Source organism: Erythrolamprus reginae, chromosome 1, assembly GCF_031021105.1.
Source record: "Erythrolamprus reginae isolate rEryReg1 chromosome 1, rEryReg1.hap1, whole genome shotgun sequence".
Taxonomy (NCBI): Eukaryota; Metazoa; Chordata; class Lepidosauria; order Squamata; family Dipsadidae; genus Erythrolamprus; species Erythrolamprus reginae.
The window spans coordinates 360,968,705-360,990,825 of record NC_091950.1 but is presented as its reverse complement, the minus strand read 5'-3'; the positions used below and the strand labels follow the sequence as shown (position 1 = coordinate 360,990,825).

The following is a 22,121-nucleotide window of genomic DNA, read 5'->3' as shown; positions in this document are numbered from 1 at the left end:
CCTTGGCCATTTGAAGATATTTGGACTTCAACTCCCAGAATGCCCCAGCCAGCAAATGCTGGCTGGGGAATTCTGGGAGTTGAAGTCCAGATATCTTCAAGTGGCCAAGGTTGGGAAACACTGCTCTAGATATATATAGTATTTCAAATTTGAAATCCTAGTCATGTGTATTTGTTACATCATTCTTTCTAATTTTAATCATGATTTAATTGGGACCCCAGTCCCTTATCTTCCACATTTAAATTCCACGAAGAGTTATCCTAATTTTAAAATGCCAAACATTTTTTTCTGATGTTTTAAATCATTTTTGCTTAATATGATTAAGGGGAAATTACTTTTAATTTTTTCCCACATACATCTCAACAAAGTAGATAATCTCAACAGAATTTTAATCCATAAAACTTTTTTTTTCATTTTAGCTACATGGCAACTAATTGTGTGTTGTATGTGTCCTGTCAAAGAATCCTCCTGTCAAAGGTCTAGGGTTCACTGCTTTCCCATGCCTCAATTAAATTCCAAAGGAAGATACCATGAGGGAATTCCTTAGCAGGGGGTTTCTTCCAAATCAGAAAGCATGAATAATTGAAGAGAGTACAAAGAATGTAAAATATGTTTAAGAAGAAATAAAATACAAGCAGTCTTAAATCTTGCAACAATACGTAAGTTCAAAACAATAAATCACAAAAGTATCAAAAGTTCCCTGTGAACAAAACAGAAAATAAGAAGCCTTTTTTCACAGGGAGAGAAAACTGTGGAAACTGAAAGATAAATTTTAGTACAACACTTCATGGGAGTAAATTATAAAATGTGTGCCTCAGTCTTCACTCCCGGTAACCATCTGAACAAATCCTAACAATTGTCTAGGTCAGGGGTGGGCAATTAATTTTGCCATGGGGCCGCGTGAGAAATTGGAATGGTTTTAGAGGGACGGACTAATATAATTAACTCAGTTCTACCCAATACTGTAAAGACCCAGACCCTGGCCTGACCCAGACCCACTCTACAGACCCCTAATTGTTTGCTTTACGGCAATATGGTGCACCATAGTCACTGCGTGGAGTGTTTGCGTGGTTTCTGTGCTCGGCCGCTCTTGGTAGGAGGTCGGGGTCCGCTCCAATGTGAGGATAAAAGATTCATCAGGAAAGCAGGAACTGGAGGAGTCCCGGCAGACACAGTGAGCTCTTTCATCCTCGCACTGGAGCGGACCCCTGACCTCCACTGACCAGTCACAGATAGCGGGAGGCGGTCACAGACTGCGGGCGGGCCGGATGCGGCCCATGGGCTGCCTCTTGCCCAAGTCTGGTCTAGGTTATTTTTAATTATTTTTTTATCCTGCCTTCACTATTTCTATATATTTCTTTATTTCAATAAATATTAAAGGTGGTATTCCTTCTTCCTCTTCTTTTCCCCACAGCAACCCCATGAAATTTATTTATTATTTATTTATTACTTAGATTTGTATGCCGCCCCTCTCCGAAGACTCGGGGCGGCTCACAACATGTAAAAACAAATCATAAGCAATCAGGCAAATTTAAAATATTTAAATATTTAAAAAACCCCATATGCTAACAGTCACACACACAGACATACCATGCATAAATTAAACGTGCCCAGGGGGAGATGTTTCAGTTCCCCCATGCCTGACGGCAAAGGTGGGTTTTAAGGAGTTTACGGAAGGCAGGAAGAGTAGGGGCAGTTCTAATCTCCGGGGGGAGTTGGTTCCAGAGGGCCGGGGCCGCCACAGAGAAGGCTCTTCCCCTGGGGCCCGCCAACCGACATTGTTTAGTTGACGGGACCCGGAGAAGGCCCACTCTGTGGGACCTAATCGGTCGCTGGGATTCGTGCGGCAGGAGGCGGTCTCGGAGATATTCTGGTCCGAAATGGGCTGAGCTGAGACTGACTGGCCAAAATAATCCAGCCAGCTTTCAGGCCTAAGGCAGGGCTAGAACTCTGGCCTCCTGGTTTCTAGTCTTTGCTGGTTGAGGAATTCTGGGAGTTGAAGTCCACAATCCTTAAAGTTGCCAAGATTGGAGACTCTTGCACTAGACTAGACCAAGCTGACTCTATAACAAGTTAAGCATCCCATTTTTATGATAGAGATGTAGCAAGATTGGTTTTATTACATATGCTTTTTGTTGCAGATTAGTAATCTAATTATTAATTCAATTAAATTCGAAATTCTTTAAAACACATAGGAATACAAATGGGCAAATTATTTCTATTTATAAATGTTGTCTTCCCATCTCTTCTATGTTTTAATTCTCTTCCTCAGCCGCTTAATGCTATAATTTTGATTCTTATTCATCTATTTCCCATATATTGTCTATAAACCAACAAGCAATTAGAATATAGGCCTGACGACCACAATAAAGAATAAAACAGGCAACACTCACCAGTAATATCTGGGGGCTAAATCCTGCAGACTTCAGAGTTTGACACATTTCTTCTATTGAACTTTCTCCATGTAGACATTTCCAGAAAAAAAACCCTCCTGTACATACACATAGAAGACATCATACATTTTTTCATTTCTTCCACCCATTAAATTATTTCTGATTGAAAACAGTGCAATCTATCAGAAGGTGAAGATCAGACCTATTCACAGTGAGAGTAAATTACATCAATGAGAGCTATTTATATTCTGCATTTTCTTCCTGTTTACAGGTAGTCCTCAATGTATGGACATTCATTTAACAACAGTTCAAAGTTATGATAGCTTCGGTAAAAGTGATTTATGATCTGTTCTCCCACTTATGAATAATGCATCTCCCCCATGATAACAAGATCGCAATTTGGTTGTTTGGCAACTGGCTTACATTTATGATCAGCTGCAGCATCCTGTTGTCACATGATACCAATTTGCAACCTTTTTTCCAGATTTGGGACCAAAAAACCCACACACATTGGGGACACTGGATTCATTTAATAACATTATTCATTTAACAAGCAGCATAAAAATTGGGTCCAGCTCAATTATTGACTGCAACACAATGACTTATGATGGAAATTTCAGACCTAAATTGAGGACTAGCCGTATACAACCTTGTTCCCATTGCACTAAACCAATATTATTGCTGTATAGATCAAGGCAAGTTTTTCACCTGCTTTGTAAGAGCACAAAGAGTACTGTACTTCCTAATATGGATGTTTTCAGGGGGCTCCTTCAGAAAATCTTCCTAACTAAATTCAAAAAAAGAAACCTATTACCCAAGTGGAAAGCTCCTAAGGCAAGGTTGCTAATAATCCAAGCTCATACCTAAAGCCACATATTCCTTGTCATCTAGCTTTTTCACATTAATTGCATCTTTTTCATAATCCAGGTAATCCAAGAAAGTTTTCACAGGCAGCATTCCATCTTTATCCTCTACAAAATGTACTGAAGGCTGGGTATTCTGCTGTTTGTACTTCTCAAGTAACATCTGCAGCCTAGCGAATTCTTTTTCATCTAACCGGAGTAATTTAGCCAAGATCTTAAAAGCAATAAAACATTAATAAGAGAAAGTCAGATTTATCCTCGAAACTGCTCTCACATTCACTCATGACAAATTCTGTGATAAAACATTTTGATTTAAGATATTTTGCTAAGTAATTGCTATGTTGCATGTTTCAGGATATTTTCCCCCCTATCTCTTGTACCATTGAGGATAATATTGAGAGGATCTTACTCACGCTGAATTTATTTCACACAACAATTGAATGTATTGATATTTCTAAAAATACATTGCTCAAAAAAATAAAGGGAACACTCAAATAACACATCCTAGATCTGAATGAATGAAATATTCTCATTGATTACTTTGTTCTGTACAAAGCTGAATGTGCACAACAGCATGTGGAATTGATTGTCAATTTAGTGTTGCTTCCTAAGTGGACCGTTTGATTTCACAGAAGTTTCATTTATTTGGAGTTAAATTGTGTTGTTTAGGTGTTCCCTTTATTTTTTTGAGCAGTGTATATGCTTGGACATCTGGAATATCTCACATTTCAAAAATGTAGCTGCCCATTAATAAATAAAGATAATAGAAATATTTAAAATACATTAATTTTGGATACATGATTGAAATAACCTAGAATACTAACAGAACTAATTTTATTCTAGTCATAGCTCAAAGCTTTTCTCAAGAAGGCTATTAAAAACAGCATCATAGAAAAAATTCCAATTATTTTAAAGAGCTGAGGTGGCACAGCAGGTAGAGTACAGTACTACAGGCCACTAAAGCTGGCTGTAGACCTGTAGATCAGCAGTTCAAATCTCATCACCGGCTCAAGGTTGACTCAGCCTTCCATCCTTCCGAGGTGGGTAAAGTGAGGACCCAGATTGTGGGGGCAATAGGTTGACTTTGTTAAAAAGTGCTATTGCTAACATGTTGTGAGCCGCCCTGAGTCTATAGAGAAGGGCGGCATTAAAAAATCGAATAAATAAATAAATTTCATATAATTTTGTGAAAAGCAAAAAAAAAGATCTCATAAGAAATATGTCAGGCTCCAAGTAATGCATCCATTACAAATCAAACTGGGGCACTGCTTTTCCTCAAAAAACAAGTTTATACTTATTTCCTCAAAAAACAAGTTTATGTTTTTTCCTCAAAAAACAAGTATATTCAGGCTTGACAAAATATAGTATACCAAATAAAGTGTATTACACTGACCAACTATTGCCCAATTCCAGAGCTATTAATTTTTATCCTCATTTTTTATCATTTTATGCCTCCAAAAGCACAAACCATAAAGCAAGGCTTGGTACTTCCCTAAGGTTTGATGAGTTAAAAGCCATCACAATTAAGATACCAGCTTTTTGATAAAATATCTCCTTAATGCAGAATATTGTCAGTTCCAATTTCAGGACAGTAAGTTCAAAGAGCTGAGTTCAATGCCGCAGATCCACCTGCATAAATGGACTTCCTTGTACAATGCATAGAAATCCAAGACAGAAGGAACAGGAAGACTGTGGAAATCTTAGTGCGCTCTAAGGTTGGTCTTTTGCTTACAGAGATTTTATAACTGAACTTGATTAGCACTACAGGAAGCTCTGATGAGGTGACTTAGTTTGGTGATAAAACATCTGCAAGCAAACAAGAGAGCACTAAGAATTCCACAGCTCAATAATGACCTACCAATATTGTCTTCTTGTCTGTAAAAGGAAGACTCCATTGTGCTCACAAATTCTATAAATGCATATCATTCTTACATACCATAAATACGTTTTTATTTTAAAAAGAGGGCTTTACTGGTTTTTTCCACTTTCTTTTATATAAACCAGTGTTTTTCAACCAGTGTGCCGTGGCACACTAGTGTGCCGCGAGATATGGTCAGGTGTGCCGCGAAGCTCAGAGAGAAAGAAAGCAAAAGAGAGAAAGAAACCAAGAGAGAGAAAGAACGCGCGCGAGAGAAAGAGAACAAGAGAAAGAAAGAGAGAAAGAGAGAGAAAGCAAGCAAGAGAAAGAAAGCAAGAGAGAGAGAGAGAAAGAGAGAGAGGGAAGGAGAGAGAGAGAGAGACATAGAGGGACGTAGGGAGGGAGAGAGAAAGAGAGCAAAAAAGAGAGGAAGAGAAAGAAAGAGGGATGGAGAGAGAGAGAGAGAAAGAGGAAGGAAGGGAGAGAAAGAGGGAAGGAGAAAGAAATAGAGCGAAGGGGAGGAAGAGAGAGAGAGAGGTTTTTTAGCCCCGCCCCCCGCTCAATGTGCCCCAGGGTTTCGTAAATGTAAAAAATGTGCCGCGGCTCAAAAAAGGTTGAAAATCACTGATATAAACGTCTGCGTTTCAAGGGTATTTTTCTTTTCATAAAATCAAAGTTTCACAGTACTTACATTATCAAATGGCTCTGCCTCAGGCTGTATATTCTGAGAATTTAGATTGCTGACTGACTCGTGAAGCTGCAGCAGTTTTAGTTTATTAGTACAGAACTGTAGCAGCCCTTCATCAATACAATCCATCTCTAGACAGAATGACGGAAAGGAAAATAAGGCCCATTAGTCTCAATGAATGTGCAATCGAGCTTTTAAACCTCTCTGCAGCTTCATTAAACAGGCTGCTAAGTGGAATATTTTCAGTGTACAACAGCCGGCAAGGGGATACCATTTCATCAAGTTAAATCCTGGATGGGCTTTATCCATAGGCAAGTAAAGTGTCAACTTCCCATTAAATAGGCAGTTGAAATCAAATCCGAACCAGACAAAAAGCAACATTTGAAAGCTCGTAACAAGAAGCATCTGAGGAAGATGTTTCTATGAATTCACCAGCTTACAATGCTCATCCGCAAGATGAATTTCCTACAAAGCTGTCTCCTGATCATGCTTACTTTATTTCCACAGTCGCCATCTCAACAAGCAATTTGCCTCCCAGTGTTGAAAGATAAACATTCAATCCACAATAGTTAAAACATGTTGTGTTTTGTAACAGAATAGACCAGTGGTCCCCAAACTACGGCCCGTGGGCCAAATGCGGCCCGCTGAGGCCATTTATCCGGCCCACGGGTGAGTGACAGGAGCACATCTAATTTTCCATGAATAAAATGTGGTATTTTGTTAGTAACTAATATCAATCATCAAAAAAGTTGCAAAAGTTTTTTTTTCTAATTTTGTCATCCAGTTACATTCATTTTATTTTAATTAAATTCCCTCCTTAAAAAAGTACACCAATTATATTTCTAACTTACTAACCATTATGACAAAGTGCTTCCTTCTTTCTTTATACATTTTTCTATAAGCCAAGAAAACCTTGTATAGCCAATCAGATGTTAACAAAAGAAAATTAAAAACAAAACATAAACATATATGAATTTCAGACTTCTTCCCCCCCCCAACTCTAAATAGTACGTTCCTATTTTGTTTTTTACGTTAAAATAAGGTATGTGCAGTGTGCATAGGGATTTGTTCATAGGTTTTTTTTATAGTCCAGCCCTTCAACAGTCCGAGGGAAAGTGAACTGGCCCTCTGTGTAAAAAGTTTGGGGACCCCTGTAATAGACAGTCAAAAAAGAAATAGGCACTTACCCTGATTTCTTAAGGTCTCAATCAATGTTTGTGTGATGTTCATCAGAAAAGATAACGGCAAACGCTCATTTGCCAGGATGCTTTCTAAAGCCTATCAGTAATAGAATATAATAGAGACTTTCAAAGCTCATGCTACTATTTTTTAAAATAAAACTTAGTAATAGTTTACATACAGTATACTTCATTTGTTTCTCTATTCCTTAACTATAGTATCACTTGAGCTGAAAACTTTGCTGCTCCTAGATCCTAGGAACCATAAAGAGGAAAATATGAAATGCCAACTAAACGAGTCCTTTGTTTATGAAACGTCTTATTTATTTATTTATTTATTTATTTATTTTATTTTATTTTATTTTATTTAGTATTTAGATTTGTATGTCGCCCCTCTCCGAAGACTCGGGGCGGCTCACAACACGATAGAACAAATCATAAATAATCCAAATAACTTTAAAATATTTAAGATTTAAAAGAGCCCCATATACTAACAGACACACACACAAGCATACCATATATAAATTGAACATGCCCGGGGGAGGTGTTTCAATTCCCCCATGCCTGACGGCAAAGGTGGGTTTTAAGGAGTTTACGGAAGGCAGGAAGAGTAGGGGCAGTTCTAATCTCTGGGGGGAGTTGGTTCCAGAGAGTCGGTGCTGCCACAGAGAAGGCTCCTCCCCTGGGGCCCGCCAACCGACATTGTTTAGTTGACGGGACCCGGAGAAGGCCCACTCTGTGGGACCTAATCGGTCGCTGGGATTCGTGCGGCAGGAGGCAGTCTCGGAGATATTCTGGTCCAGTGCCATGAAGGGCTTTAAAGGTCATAACCAACACTTTGAATTGTGACCGGAAATTGATCGGCAGCCAATGGAGACTGCGGAGTGATGGTGAAACATGGGCATACCTAGGTAAGCCCATGACTGCTCTCGCAGCTGCATTCTGCACGATCTGAAGTTTCCGAACACTTTTCAAAGGTAGCCCCATGTAGAGAGCATTACAGTAGTCGAACCTCGAGGTGATGAGGGCATGAGTGACTGTGAGCAATGTGTCCCGGTCCAAATAGGGCCGCAACTGGTGCACCAGGCGAACCTGGGCAAACGCCCCCCTCGCCACAGCTGAAATATGGTTCTCTAATGTGAGCTGTGGATCGAAGAGGACGCCCAAGTTGCGGACCCTCTCTGAGGGGGTCAATAATTATCCCCCCCCCCCCAGGGTAATGGATGGACAGATGGAATTGTCCTTGGGAGGCAAAACCCACAGCCACTCCGTCTTATCCGGGTTGAGTTTGAGTCTGTTGGCACCCATCCAGGCCCCAACAGCCGCCAGGCACCGGCACATCACTTCCACTGCTTCGTTGACTGGACATGGGGTAGAGATGTAAAGCTGGGTATCATCAGCGTATTGATGATACCTCACCCCATGTCCTTGGATGATCTCACCCAGCGGTTTCATGTAGATATTAAATAGCAGGGGGGAGAGGACCGACCCCTGAGGCACCCCACAAGGGAGAGACCTCGGAGCCGACCTCTGACCCCCCACTAACACCGAAAGCGACCGGCCAGAGAGGTAGGAGGAGAACCACTGGAGAACAGTGCCTCCCACCCCCAACCCCTCCAGCCGGTGCAGAAGGATACCATGGTCGATGGTATCGAAAGCCGCTGAGAGGTCAAGGAGCACCAGGACAGAGGATAAACCCCTGTCCCGGGCCCGCCAGAGATCATCCATCAACGCGACCAAAGCAGTTTCCGTGCTGTAATCGGGCCTGAAACCCGACTGCTGGGGACCTAGATAATCGGCTTCTTCCAAGGACCGTTGGAGCTGGAGTGCCACCACCTTCTCAACAACCTTCCCCATAAAGGGAAGGTTGGAGACTGGACGATAGTTATTAAGTACGGCTGGGTCCAGGGAAGGCTTCTTGAGGAGGGGGCGCACGAGCGCTTTTTTATAGAGTGTTGGAAAAACTCCCCTCCCCAAGGGAGCGTTGGTAATCTCCTGGACACGGATCCAGTAAACAGGTGGCGGAACTCACAGCTCCAATGGCCTTGTCCACTTCATCAGGTGTCACCAGATCAAACTCTTCCCAGACAGGTGGACAAGTACGTGCCCCAGTCACCTCGACTGACTCATTGTCAGTCAACTCTGTTTTCCAATTGGAGTCGAGGTCGGCCCGGATCTGGGTGACTTTATCAGCGAAAAACGTGTTAAAATCCTCGGCACTGCTCTGCAAGGGCTCCCCAACTCCCCCCTGATTAAGAAGGGAGCGGGTCACCCTAAACAGAGCGGCCGGGCGGGATTCCGCTGATGCAATCAAGGCGGCATGGTACGCGCATCTTGCCGCCTTGAGCGCCACTTTGTAAGTTTTAATAAAAGCTCTTACTCCTCCATCGCTTCTCTAGACGTCTCTTTTGGCGTTTCAACTCCCGGAGCTCCTCGTTGAACCATGGGGCTCTACGGGGTCTAGCGCCACGGAGAGGTCGCAAAGGCGCAATCCGGTCAAGAGCCTCCGCCGCAGCCCTGTTCCAGGCCTCCACAAGAGACTCCGCCGAACTGTGGACGAGTGCCTCTGGAATAACCCCAAGCGCCGTCTGAAAGCCCTCTGGGTCCATCAGGCGTCTGGGGCGGAACATCTTAATTGGTTCCGCCTCCCTGCGGGGAAGGATTGGAGCCAGGAAGTCAAGCCGTAGTAGAAAATGGTCTGACCATGACAAAGGCAATGCTTCTAAGCCCCTTAGTCTCAGACCATTACTCAATTGCTCGGGAAGAAATACCATGTCAGGTGCGTGCCCTCCCTCGTGAGTCGGACCCTGAACTACTTGAGTCAGGTCCATGGCTGTCATGGTGGCCATGAACTCCTGTGCCAACCCTGAGGTTTCGCCGAGTGACGGCAGATTGAAGTCCCCCAGGACAATGAGTCCGAGGAACTCCACCGCCAACCCGGCTACCTCCTCGAGTAGCACAGGCAGGGCTTTTGACACACAGCTGGGAGGCAGGTATGTGAGAAATAAGCCCACCTGAACCCCTAAGTCCAACTTCATCAAGAGAGACTTGCAACCCGCAATTTCCGGAGCAATGAGTCTACGTAGGCAAAGGCTCTCCCTGGCTATAATAGCCACTCCTCCCCCCCTTCCCTGGGATCGAGGTTGATGCCATATCTGAAACCCGGATGGGCAAATTTCAGAGAGAGGAACACCTCCCTCTGGGCCCAGCCAGGTTTCAGTAATACATGCCAGGTCGGCCTCCTCATCCAGGATCAAATCCCGGATGAGGAGAGCTTTATTTACCACCGACCTGGCATTAAGCAGCAGCAACCTGAGTCCAGGGCCAGAGTTACACTCATCACCAGTACCCAAGATTGGGCTCACAGAGCCAGAACAGGGGACCGTTATTAAGCAACGATCCCTCATTCCCCTGGAACGGCTAACTCTGTGGCCCCCGCCATATCTGCCTCTCCCCAGCAACACTGGAATATTCCGACCCTCTGCCACCCCAGAGATCGGTGCCCCTTCCTCTCCTGTCTCCCGAGCATCAGGTGGGCCAAATCTATCATTCATACTATTATCAATCGTCTCATCCATACCATAACCCCACCCACCCCCACCAACCCAATCATACCAGTCATTCCACTCATATCCACAGGTATATTTATCCCAATCATCCATTAATTTAGAACCCCCCCACTAATATTAAAAATCGATTAAATTAATAACAATTTAAAATAGCAATTAATAGCAATTTAAAAAACACTAAAACACTAAAAATGTATATAAATATATAAAATATAAGATAAAAATTATGTAATTATATAAATTGATTTTTTGGTGGTGTAAAATCAGGTCTTAAACATTATTTAACCATCAGCAATCAATCAGTCCAGGTATGATGTTCTTTTGGTCTTCATAGGTCTTAGGTCTTAAGTCTAATTCAGAGAGTCTTGGTCTTAAATCTACTGTCTTATAACTGTCTTTTAAATCAATCCACAAGGGGGCATAGTTCTTCAATCAATCCACAAGGGGGCATTTATTACAGAAATGTTCATATTTTATAAGCTAGATTTATGCATTGTGCACACAGGAATTTTGTTGTAAGTAAATCCAGCTTGGAATTATTGTAAAATAATTTTATGTAGTGCAGTACTCCTTCAGATAGCACATGTGCAGTAGGTGCTGAGGGCTGAAATCAAATCTGTAAAAAGCAGGAGAAAATCAAAACCCACTACTATCAAACCTGCAGGGTGACAGAAAAGAGAGCAACTCCCTTTCTTATAATAATAATTTATTAATTTAAATCATAATTAATAAAATGTGTGTATGGTAGTCTGCCTTTCCTCCAGTAAGTATTGTTAAATTCCTTCCTGCCAGCACCAAGAAGGACAAGAATTTGAAGCTAAAACCTCCTAGAAAAACATTCTAATCACCTATATAAAAATGGAATTAAAAACAACCATTAATTTGCAGATAAAAAGCAGATTAATTCTGCCAAATAACGCATTTCCTAATTACCTGTTTTTTAGTAGCAGGATATTTAACATCTAGTATTAATTCCTTTACTTCAACCTCAACTGTATCTGGAAAGAAAGATAATAAAAATAATTTCAAAAAATCATTGAGACAGGAGGTTCTATACAGGAGGTTCTATATTCTTCCTCTGGTAAATAAGAGGAACAGAATATTATTTGCTTAAGGCCAAATACTTTACAGCCAGCTACTGGTATAAATTTAAAATTCCTGGTTTTTCTGCTGTGTCACAGAACATCACAATGATCGTCATTTGTTTGCAGTGCAGACAAGGCCGAACATGCTCCAATCCAGTTAACAACAAGTAAATAGTCTATGTTTCTTCTAATCCTCTTATCTCAAGTGTTCAGTTGAAATGTGTTTCTCTAGCACCCTGACTGCTTTAAGAAGTTAGCTTCCCCATCTTCACAACAACCCCCAGGAAGGTTCACTACACAGGGGCCAGAACTGTAATCAAGACTACCACAAAATCTGGCACAGAAAAGTAAGGAAATAGAGTAAGGCAAGTGAACTCTTGAGAAAAAAATTCACTTGTAACTGATGGTTCAATGCACCAGTCGCGCTTCCATAATGTATACTTACATTAGTTCTTTTATGCCATCTTTATTACTTTATAAGTAACTCAAGGCAGTGAACATATGTAATACAGTTAGTCCTCGACTTAGGACCATAACTGAGCCAAAGTTTCCGTTACTAAGCAAGACAGTCAAATGAATTTTGGGCCATTTCATGAACTTTCTTGCCACAGCTAAGTGAATCACAGTATTTATTAAGTTAGTAACATGTTTGTTAAGTGAATTTGGCTTCTCCGTTGACTTTGCTTGTCGGGTGGCCATAAAAAGAAATCACATGACCCCAGCTCACAGCAACAGTCGTAAAGACACACCATCTGCCAAGTATCGCAAATTTCATTATGTGATGAACACAAACATTTTACCATGGTAGCAAACACATTTAATGCAGTCTACCTAATAACCTGTGATTTAATTTTTCTCTGCTGCATTGCCAAAATAATGTTGAACTAAGTGCAATTTTAGAAATACTGTATTTTAATTTGAAAGATTTAGTATTTAAACATTTGCTAATATTATTGGGATATTATACAAACATTTTACAGTGCCATTCTACAGTGAGAGTTATCAAAACCGAGTTCCTCATGCAGGATGCAATTTTATTGCTACGCTGGCTACCACAAAATTAGGTCTAATTGCACAAAGTATTGGTGTTTGTCCTTTTTTGCACAAGAGGCACAGCAGTTCATTATGCTAAGCAACACTAAATTAAGTTCAATCGCCTGAAATATAACTGTAGTCTCATCATAGCCATGACCTTTAAAAGGACACCAGTGTTATGATCTTGAATAGGAACAAGACAAAACCTACCCAAATTTAATGTTTTAGCTTTCAGCAAGGCTGCCAATTTCTTCAATAGATGCATATCCTTTGCTCGCTCACTCTTCTTGTCGCTGGAAAATATTAAAAATATATGCAATCATTTGTCTGCAACAGTATATTTGAAACTGGTGAAAAAATAATAATTTGTCATTGCACTGATTCCTCTTTCAATATTACTGAACAAGTCAGGCCATGGCCATGAAATATCAAAAATACATGTCAGGCTGCCCTCACTTCCTTAGATTTTTATTAATATTGGTTATTTATTTATTTATTTATTATAATATTTATTTAATATTTTTTATTTAATATTTAATATTATTTAATTTTAATTTTAATTAGTTACATTTAATTATTATTAATATTAATTAATTAATATTAATTAAATTTAATAATATTGATTAATATTGATTATACTTCATTGCTTATTTGACCCCTAGGACAATCATTAAGTGTTATACCACATGATTCTTGACAAATGTACTTTAGGTACACTGAGAGCCTATGCACCAAGACAAATTCCTTGTGTGTCCAATCACACTTGGCCAATAAAGAATTCTATTCTATTCTTAGGAAGAAACAGAGGCATATGAGGCAGCTGTGAGTTCACTCTGTTGTGCATATAATAATTATTTGATATGTAGATGGAATTCACTCTCAATATCTGACTGTGATGAACCAGAACCATTCATTACATGCCTGCCCGACTTTCAATATGTCTGGGCAGCTTTCTGCAATCAAAGAAATTATATAAAATTAATAAAATATAAATATAAAACATGGCAGTATGAGCAAGGGAAGCTTACTCTCCCTCACCAAAGGCTAGTGAGGAGAACACACTGTCCCGGAACTTGGGGAACACTTCATGCCAGAGATTTGAAAAAGGGGAGTACATCCCCTTCAGATAACCAATTAAAAAGAAATTGTCATCAGATAACCTCCCTCGCCATAGTGCTCGCCAATAGAGCTATGGCCTAGGGCTTGTATTCGGAGAAAGTTATACCACGTTTCATTAGATAAGCACTACTTGATACAAATGCATATTTCAAGAAATACTATGAGCAAAACAGTAAAAAAGCAAGATGGTGAGAATTCTATATTGTGGTTTTAGTGATGAAATAATGGTAATACTGTTACAAAGGGCAAACTCTGGCTTTTCAGAATGTGCTGTGATTATAAGTGAATTTGCAAGGAAAAGAATCCCAACATTTACTGACCCTTCGCATCCTGGATACAAACTGTTTCAACTCCTACCCTCAAAACGTCGCTACAGAGCACTGTACACCAAGACAACTAGACACAAGAACAGTTTTTACCCAAACACCATCACTCTACTAAACAAATAATTTCCTCAACGCTGTCAAACTTTTTACTAAGTCTGCACTTCTATTTCTGCTAGTTTTTTCTCATCATTCCTATCATCCTTTTCCTCCCACTTAGGACTGTATGACTGTGACTTGTTGCTTGTATTCCTAAGATTTTTATTAATATTGATTGTTTCTTCATTGCTTATTTGACCCCTATGACAATCGTTAAGTGTTGTACCACATGATTCTTGACAAATGTATCTTTTTCTTTTATGTAAGCTGAGAGCATATGCACCAAGACAAATTCCTTGTGTGTCCAATCACACTTGGCCAATAAAATTCTATTCTATTCTATATCTCTCAGAACTGGAAACTTGAGTATGTTAGATTATCCAATATCTGCACATTTTTTTAAAAAAACCTTTACAATTAATCTTATAATATTGAATTAGTTCAATTATGCAATGTAAAACTCAAGAAGTCTTACCTCAGGGCTAAATGGAAAGGTACGTGAACTGTTTTTACTGTTCCTGATACTGGATCAACAAGGCAGATCTGATAAGTCTGAGGCTGCCAACCTTTACTTGTTACACTGTTCAACCCCATTATTTTATAGCCAGGATACAGCAACCTAAATATGGGTTTGATAGATATAATTAAAAAAAACATAACAATCAACATATACTTCTGTACAAAACTATAGGCTCTAAAATATCAAATAATATTTCAAACCCATAAATAAATAAATGCACACATCTCATATAAGACACGGGTGGGTTCTTCTCACCTCCTCCTATTTTCTGACGGGAAAATTGGCTTCCACGCATGCACAGAGAGCCGAAAATTGGCCGAAAATTAGGGAAAAAAGATAGCAGCGTGCACGATCTGGCAAAGACAACACCGAAGCTGTTACAGCAAAATTACTTCATCGGTGGGCCTCTACTGGAGCGGTACACCAAACCGCACTAGTAGGAATCCTCCTCTGATATAGGACAATTCCTGGCTGAATGCAATTTGTCAGTTTGCTTGCAGATTTAAAATTATTTTCTCACATCTTTAATTTTTCTGTACTTGTATGTGCCCGCATAAAGCATATAGCTAGCAAACAGAGCCCTGAATGAGAATGTTTTAATCAGCTTAATTTCAATTATTTTCCTGGAGATTATTCCGTCCTACATTTTAAATTACCAAATATGTCTTACCTGCAGTGTTTTCCTACATTGAAGGCTGCAACCCTTGGACCTTGTTGGGTACTCCATACTTCCAAAATTCCTCTCCTAGGAGCATAAATCACAAGGAATTGAGCCACTCTGCTTGGTCCCTGAGGGGTACTAGGTGAAGAAAAATCTATCTTTATAGATTCTCTTTCATGTAGGTCTTCTGCAATCTGAATCCAACCAACCTGGGCATCACGATAGCCTGTGCGTGAAGGATAAACGGATTAAGATGCTAGATTTATTTGGGTATAGTGACTAGTTACATTGATGGACTAAGAGTAAGGAAAGCCAGATTTTAATGCTCCTTTAGACATAGAACACAGAGTGGTGACTTTAGACCAGTATCTCTTAAGCCCTAGACAGGGAAGTTTAAAAAACCACTGGACAACAATCTATAGTCTGCAAATGGAGAGGTCTTTGTCCTGAATGGATTGATTCAGGCTAGTAATAATCATATCTCTGTATAAACAAAATATATGAGAATTCAATACTACCCTGCAATGTTACTACTCCAGAGCTGAACTTTACACTTCACAATCCTTTGTAAATCTGAATAGCTCACATTTTAAACACCAACATTCACTATTTTAAATTCATACTTAAAACTGAAATAAAAATTATCTCTCAAATGGATTAAGTACCATTTGAGAATACCCTACGAAAGCAGACTATCAATCCTAGGTCTAGAAAGCTTAGAACTACGTTGCCTAAAACACGATCTAAGTATTGCCCGCAAGATCATATGCTGCAATGTTCTATCTGTCAATGACTATTTCAGCTTCAATCGCAACAACACAAGAGCACACAACAGATTCAAACTGAATATTAACCGCTCCAAACTTGACTGTAAAAAATATGACTTCAGCAACCAAGTTGTCGAAGCGTGGAACAAATTACCTGACTCAGTAGTGTCAACCCCTAACCCCAAACATTTTTCCCTTAGACTATCCACGATTGACTTCTCCAGATTCCTTAGAGGTCAGTAAGGGGCGTGCATAAGTGCACCAGTGTGCCTTCCGTCCCCTGTCCAATTGTCTCTCCTTATCTCATTTATCTTTTCTTCCTTTCAAATATGTTCACTTATACTTTTATGTCTTTTCTTCCATTCTTTTCTTTACTTATATTATTACATATCTTTCTCTTCAATGTGTATTATGTATTGGACAAAATAAATAAATAAATAAAATAAGTGACCATTGTTTAACCCCTCCAGCTTTATTACAAGATGTTAAAAGGTACCTTTCCACATACGAACAGAAAGACCTCTTGTAACATCCAACAGAAGAATCCTTCCAAAATCATCAGTAATTGCTGCTAAAGAATTACAAGGTGACAAACATATTCTTTCTCCATGTCGACGAGAATCTGGGATTCCAAACCTACAGCCAAATAAAACCAAATATAGAAAACAAGGTTAATAAATTTTACTATTTCATGAACTTTTGTGGCATCACACCTAAAACAGTTATAAAGCACAAAGTGCTGCGTGTCTTTTGGGTTGCTTCTGATGATTGTTCTGTTATGAAATATCACAGCTACCTCTTTGGAAATACTGATAAATGTAATCACATTTGCCTCAGCAACCGGCAGCCCCAAAACCTAAAGAGGGCCTGCTGATTTATATTTGGGTTAGGAAACACCTTGGAATTGCAGGGCTGTTGACTAGCCTGGGAAATGACAGCAACCAAATAATGGGCAATGTTATCTTTCAAAGTCAAACTTTAGACTTATGGAAATTTGTAGGGTTGAGTTAGAATTCCAAGACAATCAAACAGGGGCAGGTTCAAAACACACGGAATAAACAATATATAAATTTCTGTTGAACTATTAATCTTAGCTTTTTTTTTTGCCTTTTTCTTATCTGTATTATCTATTCATCAAAGGTTAAGCCTTTGACAACCCAACCAAATGTAGTTTACGGAAAACCATCCTTTAAGATAATGTCTCTTTCTGACTCCAGGAAGAGGGGTTTTTTTGTTACCAAACTTATTCAGAACTCACAATTCTTCCACACAAAAATGTAATTTTTGTTAAGATTTAATTGCAACAATATAAGAATCCCTTACATTACCAGAGTAAAGAGAAAACGCTAGCTTCAGCCAATTTATTTCTACATAGAAAGAATCTCTTCAGGATAAACAGTTGCAGCAGGAGGAAAATAGAAACATCTTTATTATGCACTAAACTGCTTGGATGAAATATTTGTAGTCTGCATATGCTTATGGCCAGTGAAGGGCTGCCTGTCGCCGGTGCTACCGATGTGTTCCCAGCATGCGTCCATGCCAGCACGAGATTTGGCTTCTGCACATGCACTGTAAGCGAAATCTCTCATGCGTGATCATCAGCAATGGGTTACAAATCGGAACGCTAAATTGTGCTCGCTGCCGTGGCTTGTAAGGGCCAGCAAGATTTGTTTCTCCACCTTTGGAGGTAGCAAAATCACACATGGAGCCATAGGTGCGCCTGTGTTTCGGTGAGGTTTTTTTGCTTCCATACATGCCGAAACATGGGCGCACCTGCGGTTCCATGCACGATTTTGCTACCTCCATAGGTGGAGAAGCAAAATCGCACTGGCCCCACAAGCACTTATGAGCCACGGCGGCAAGCACAATTTAGCATTCCGGCTCGTAGCCCCACCGCTGGTGAGCATCCTCGGAAGCAAAAAAAATGCCCAAAATTGACAAAATCACATGTGCATGAGCATCCTCGTATATGCACAGAAGTTGAATCTCGCGCGGGGGAACAGGGGGCGTGTCAGTGATGCATAGCTGCATATGCATCGCAATTTATTTTTATTTTTATTTTTTATTATTATTACTTAGATTTGTATGCCGCCCCTCTCCAAAGACTCGGGGCGGCTCACAACATGTGGAAACAAATCATAAATAATTTGACAAATTTAAAAATATTTAAAGATTTAAAACAGACCCCATATACTAACAGACATACACACAAGCATACCATATATAAACTAAACATGCCCAGGGGGAGATGTTTCAGTTTCCCCATGCCTGACGGCAAAGGTGGGTTTTAAGGAGTTTACGGAAGGCAGGAAGAGTAGGGGCAGTTCTAATCTCCGGGGGGAGTTGGTTCCAGAGGGCCAGTGCCGCCACAGAGAAGGCTCTTCCCCTGGGGCCCGCCAACCGACATTGTTTAGTTGACGGGACCCGGAGAAGGCCCACTCTGTGGGACCTAATCGGTCGCTGGGATTCGTGTGGCAGGACGAATTTCCGCCACCAGACTATAGTGTGGCCCGTACCGAGTGCAATACAACATTGGTTATGGCTCAAGCATCCTCAGGGAATAATGGCAAACACTGGTAATTAGATTATCTCATAACCTCTCTGGAAAATGTAGCTTAAAAGACTTGCCTCACAGGTAAAGGAGTTGCCGCTTCAACCTTGGGTTTCTGTTTTTGCACAGACTCTTCTTCCTGTTTGTTTTTCCAGCCAAGCCAGCCACTTTAACACAAAGATGAAAATTTCAGTGCTTCAGTTTAAAGGAAACACACAAAAGGAATAAATTGACTGCACCTTCCATCTATTATACATTACCTAGCAGCATTAAAGAATGCAGATGTCAGCTTACTTGCAACCGTGAAAGCAACATGAGACAATAATGGCTGTGAACTGCCCTAAAGAGAAGACAAAAATGCTGTTGTTTACAAATGGGGAAAAATAATTGATTCATTTTTATCAACTTCAGTTCTGAGAATTTATTTACTTAAATAAAACTGTCTGTCAAGTATAACTAACTTTCATCCTGCATCATCTGTTAAACTATATCATTTCAGAGTAAGAAATTAACCTTTATTTGCATTATTTTGATAATGTTCTAACTGTACAGTAAAAGATGTGAGAGCTTCCAATTTTGCAGGTTTAAAAATGTATCATTTTTGTCAAAAGAATATGGTGACAATGTTGTTGTTTTATTTTCTTTAAAAATTATTTAATTCATTTAACTTACGGGACCACCTTTTGCCGCACGAATCCCAGTAGCCGATTAGGTCCCACAGAGTTGGCCTTCTCCAGGTCCCGTCGACTAAACAATGGCGTCTGGCAGGACCTAGGGGAAGAGCCTTCTCTGTGACGGCCCCGGCCCTCTGGAATCAACTCCCCCGAAGATTCGAATTGCCCCAACCCTCCCGTCTTCCGCAAGATGTTAAAGACTCACCTATGCCGCCAGGCATGGGGGACTAATTCCCCCCTCTCTTCTGACTATAGCACTTGAGAATGGTACGACTGTGTTGTATTGATTGTTTTTAATATTAAGGGGTTTTAATTCTACTTTTATTAATTGGATTTGTATCCTTGTTTACTGTATTTATTGTTGTTGTGAGCCACCCCGAGTCTTCAGAGAGGGGCAGCATACAAATCTAATAAATTAAATTAAATTAAATTAAAGAATTGTACTGAGCAAGTTAGTTAATTGTTAAAGAAAATAAACAGTGGTGGGGTTCTACCAGTTCGGGAGAATTGTTAGTTCTGACGATCAACTGGGAGCAAACCGGTTCACCCCGACAATCAAATGGGTCTGCCCGCCCACGCTATTTTCCAACTTTTATCTCCTCAGCTGAATCACACAGCAGAGCTGCTGCGCGAATCAGTTGTGTTTGTTTGTTTGTATATTTATATTTATATTATTTATTTAATTTATTGGATTTGTATGTTGCCCCTCTCCGTAGACTCGGGGCGACTAACAGCAGTAATAAAAACAGCATATAACAATCCAATATTAAAACAGTTAAAAACCCTTATTATAAAACCAAACATTCATTCATTCATTCATTCATTCATTCATTCATTCATGTATTTATTTATTTATTGGATTTGTATGCCGCCCCTCTCCGTAGACTCTGGGCGACTAACAACAGTAATAAAAACAGCATATAACAATCCAATATTAAAACAGTTAAAAACCCTTATTATAAAACCAAACATTCATTCATTCATTCATTCATTCATTCATTCATTCATTCATTCATTTATTTATTAGATTTGTATGCCGCCCCTCTCCGTAGACTCGGGGCGGCTAACAACAGTGATAAAAACAGCATGTAACAAATCTAACATTTGAAATGACTAAAAAAACCCAAACCTTATTAAAAACCAAACATACCATGCATAAAATTGTAAAGGCCTAGGGGGCAAGAGTATCTCAGTTCCCCCATGCCTGGCGGCAGAGGTGGGTTTTAAGAAGCTTATGAAAGGCAAGGAGGGTGGGGGCAATTCTAATCTCGGGGAGGAGTTGGTTCCAGAGGGCTCTTCCCCTGGGTACCGCCAAGCGACATTGTTTAGTTAACGGGACCCGGAGAAGACCCACTCTGTGGGACCTAACTGGTCACTGGGATTCGTGCAGCAGAAGGCGGTCCCTGAGATAATCTGGTCCGGTGCCATGTTACACCCCTGAAGAAACCCAGAAGTGAAGATTTCTTCAAACTGCACACCCATGCAAAGCATGCGTTAGGCCTGGTTGTGTGCAAAGCATGTGTGCAAAGCGCAATCACAGAACTAAATAAATGGTCATAATTCAAGGACTACCTCTAAGCTAACTACCTGTAAAGACTATATAGGACCTAGAGAGGACTCATCAAATCTCAACATAATTTCTGTCTTTCCCATTCAAGAACTTTATTGACACTAAGACTATTCATTAAAAGTTCAGCTTTGAAACCTTAACAGCAACTTCTTCCTTTCAGTTCTGTTCGAAAGGACAGAGAGGGTAGATTCCCAAGCTTTATGCTTCAGATTTAACATAATATTTCAAATATAATCAATGCCATGCACTGGAAAGATTTTTTATTAATTTATCAAAGATATAACCAGGAGTCTTTATGTACTACTGTAGTGGTTTTTAAAAAGACATTACTCTGGTTTCCTTTTTTTCCTTTAAAGCAACCAAAAATGTGAATTTCCAATTTGTAGTTAGCAAATTGTAGTGAAAGAAGGTTTAAGAGTGAAAGAAGGTTTAAAAAGGTTTTTAAAGTTGACACCTGATGACTACATCCATATAGGTTTCTTGGCAGTTATTTGATATTACCATCTTCTAGGAAATATTTCTCAACCTGCCCTACAGATATGAATTTCCAGGTGCACCTCTGAGTGTTATCCAAGTCCAAATCTGACATTAACCAGGATTGAGTAGACACTGCCCTCTGCTGTGGCCCTATGGGCAAATTTCTTACCTGAGAAATATGTGTTCAGTACAGTTCATTAAATTCTACCCTACAGAAATTCTTTGGGGGTTTTCCCCTCCAAAGATTCATGCTGTTACCTTTGGAGAGGGGGAAGGCACGAGAGGGTTTGGTTTCTGCAATTGTTACATTTGCGGAAGACTGTAGCGTGAACTAGGTCACCAAACCAGTAGATCCTGATTGACAAAATCATCATTATGCAGGTGAAAGTTTTTTTAATTAAAAAGTAAGCTGCTCTTAGTTTCATTTTCCATTAGCAGCAAAGCAAAATAACTCAGAACAGAGTCAACAGCAAAGGAAGTGGGTCTTTTATCCAGCCCATTGAGTTTTATCTCTAGTGGCTGAGCAATTTCTTTACCTCAAGGGCATAGAAGAATCCAGTGAAAGGATTAGACCCCACAGTAATATACTGAGACATAGCAGGGGGGTTGTTCTTTATAGATGCATTAAATCCGCCAATAGTGGAAGCAGTCTTCATCTGATCAAAAGGTGATAAAGTCATGATACCTGTAT

The 22,121-nt window shown here is 40.0% G+C and overlaps 1 protein-coding gene across 2 annotated transcripts in view; it reads right to left on the bottom strand.

Moving 5' to 3' along the window:
- RAB3GAP2 (RAB3 GTPase activating non-catalytic protein subunit 2) overlaps nt 1–22,121 on the bottom strand; it is a 72,286-nt gene that overhangs the window by 27,351 nt on the left and 22,814 nt on the right. For both annotated transcript variants that reach the window (XM_070734388.1, XM_070734387.1), the window contains exons 10-21: nt 21,967–22,115; nt 18,970–19,049; nt 18,787–18,876; nt 16,655–16,794; nt 15,401–15,617; nt 14,686–14,829; nt 12,880–12,962; nt 11,483–11,547; nt 6,990–7,080; nt 5,806–5,933; nt 3,257–3,470; nt 2,394–2,491 (exon numbers count right to left, since the gene is read on the bottom strand). In XM_070734388.1, the coding sequence (XP_070590489.1) occupies nt 2,394–2,491; nt 3,257–3,470; nt 5,806–5,933; nt 6,990–7,080; nt 11,483–11,547; nt 12,880–12,962; nt 14,686–14,829; nt 15,401–15,617; nt 16,655–16,794; nt 18,787–18,876; nt 18,970–19,049; nt 21,967–22,115 (1,499 nt within the window). The remainder of the gene's footprint in view (nt 1–2,393; nt 2,492–3,256; nt 3,471–5,805; nt 5,934–6,989; nt 7,081–11,482; nt 11,548–12,879; nt 12,963–14,685; nt 14,830–15,400; nt 15,618–16,654; nt 16,795–18,786; nt 18,877–18,969; nt 19,050–21,966; nt 22,116–22,121) is intronic.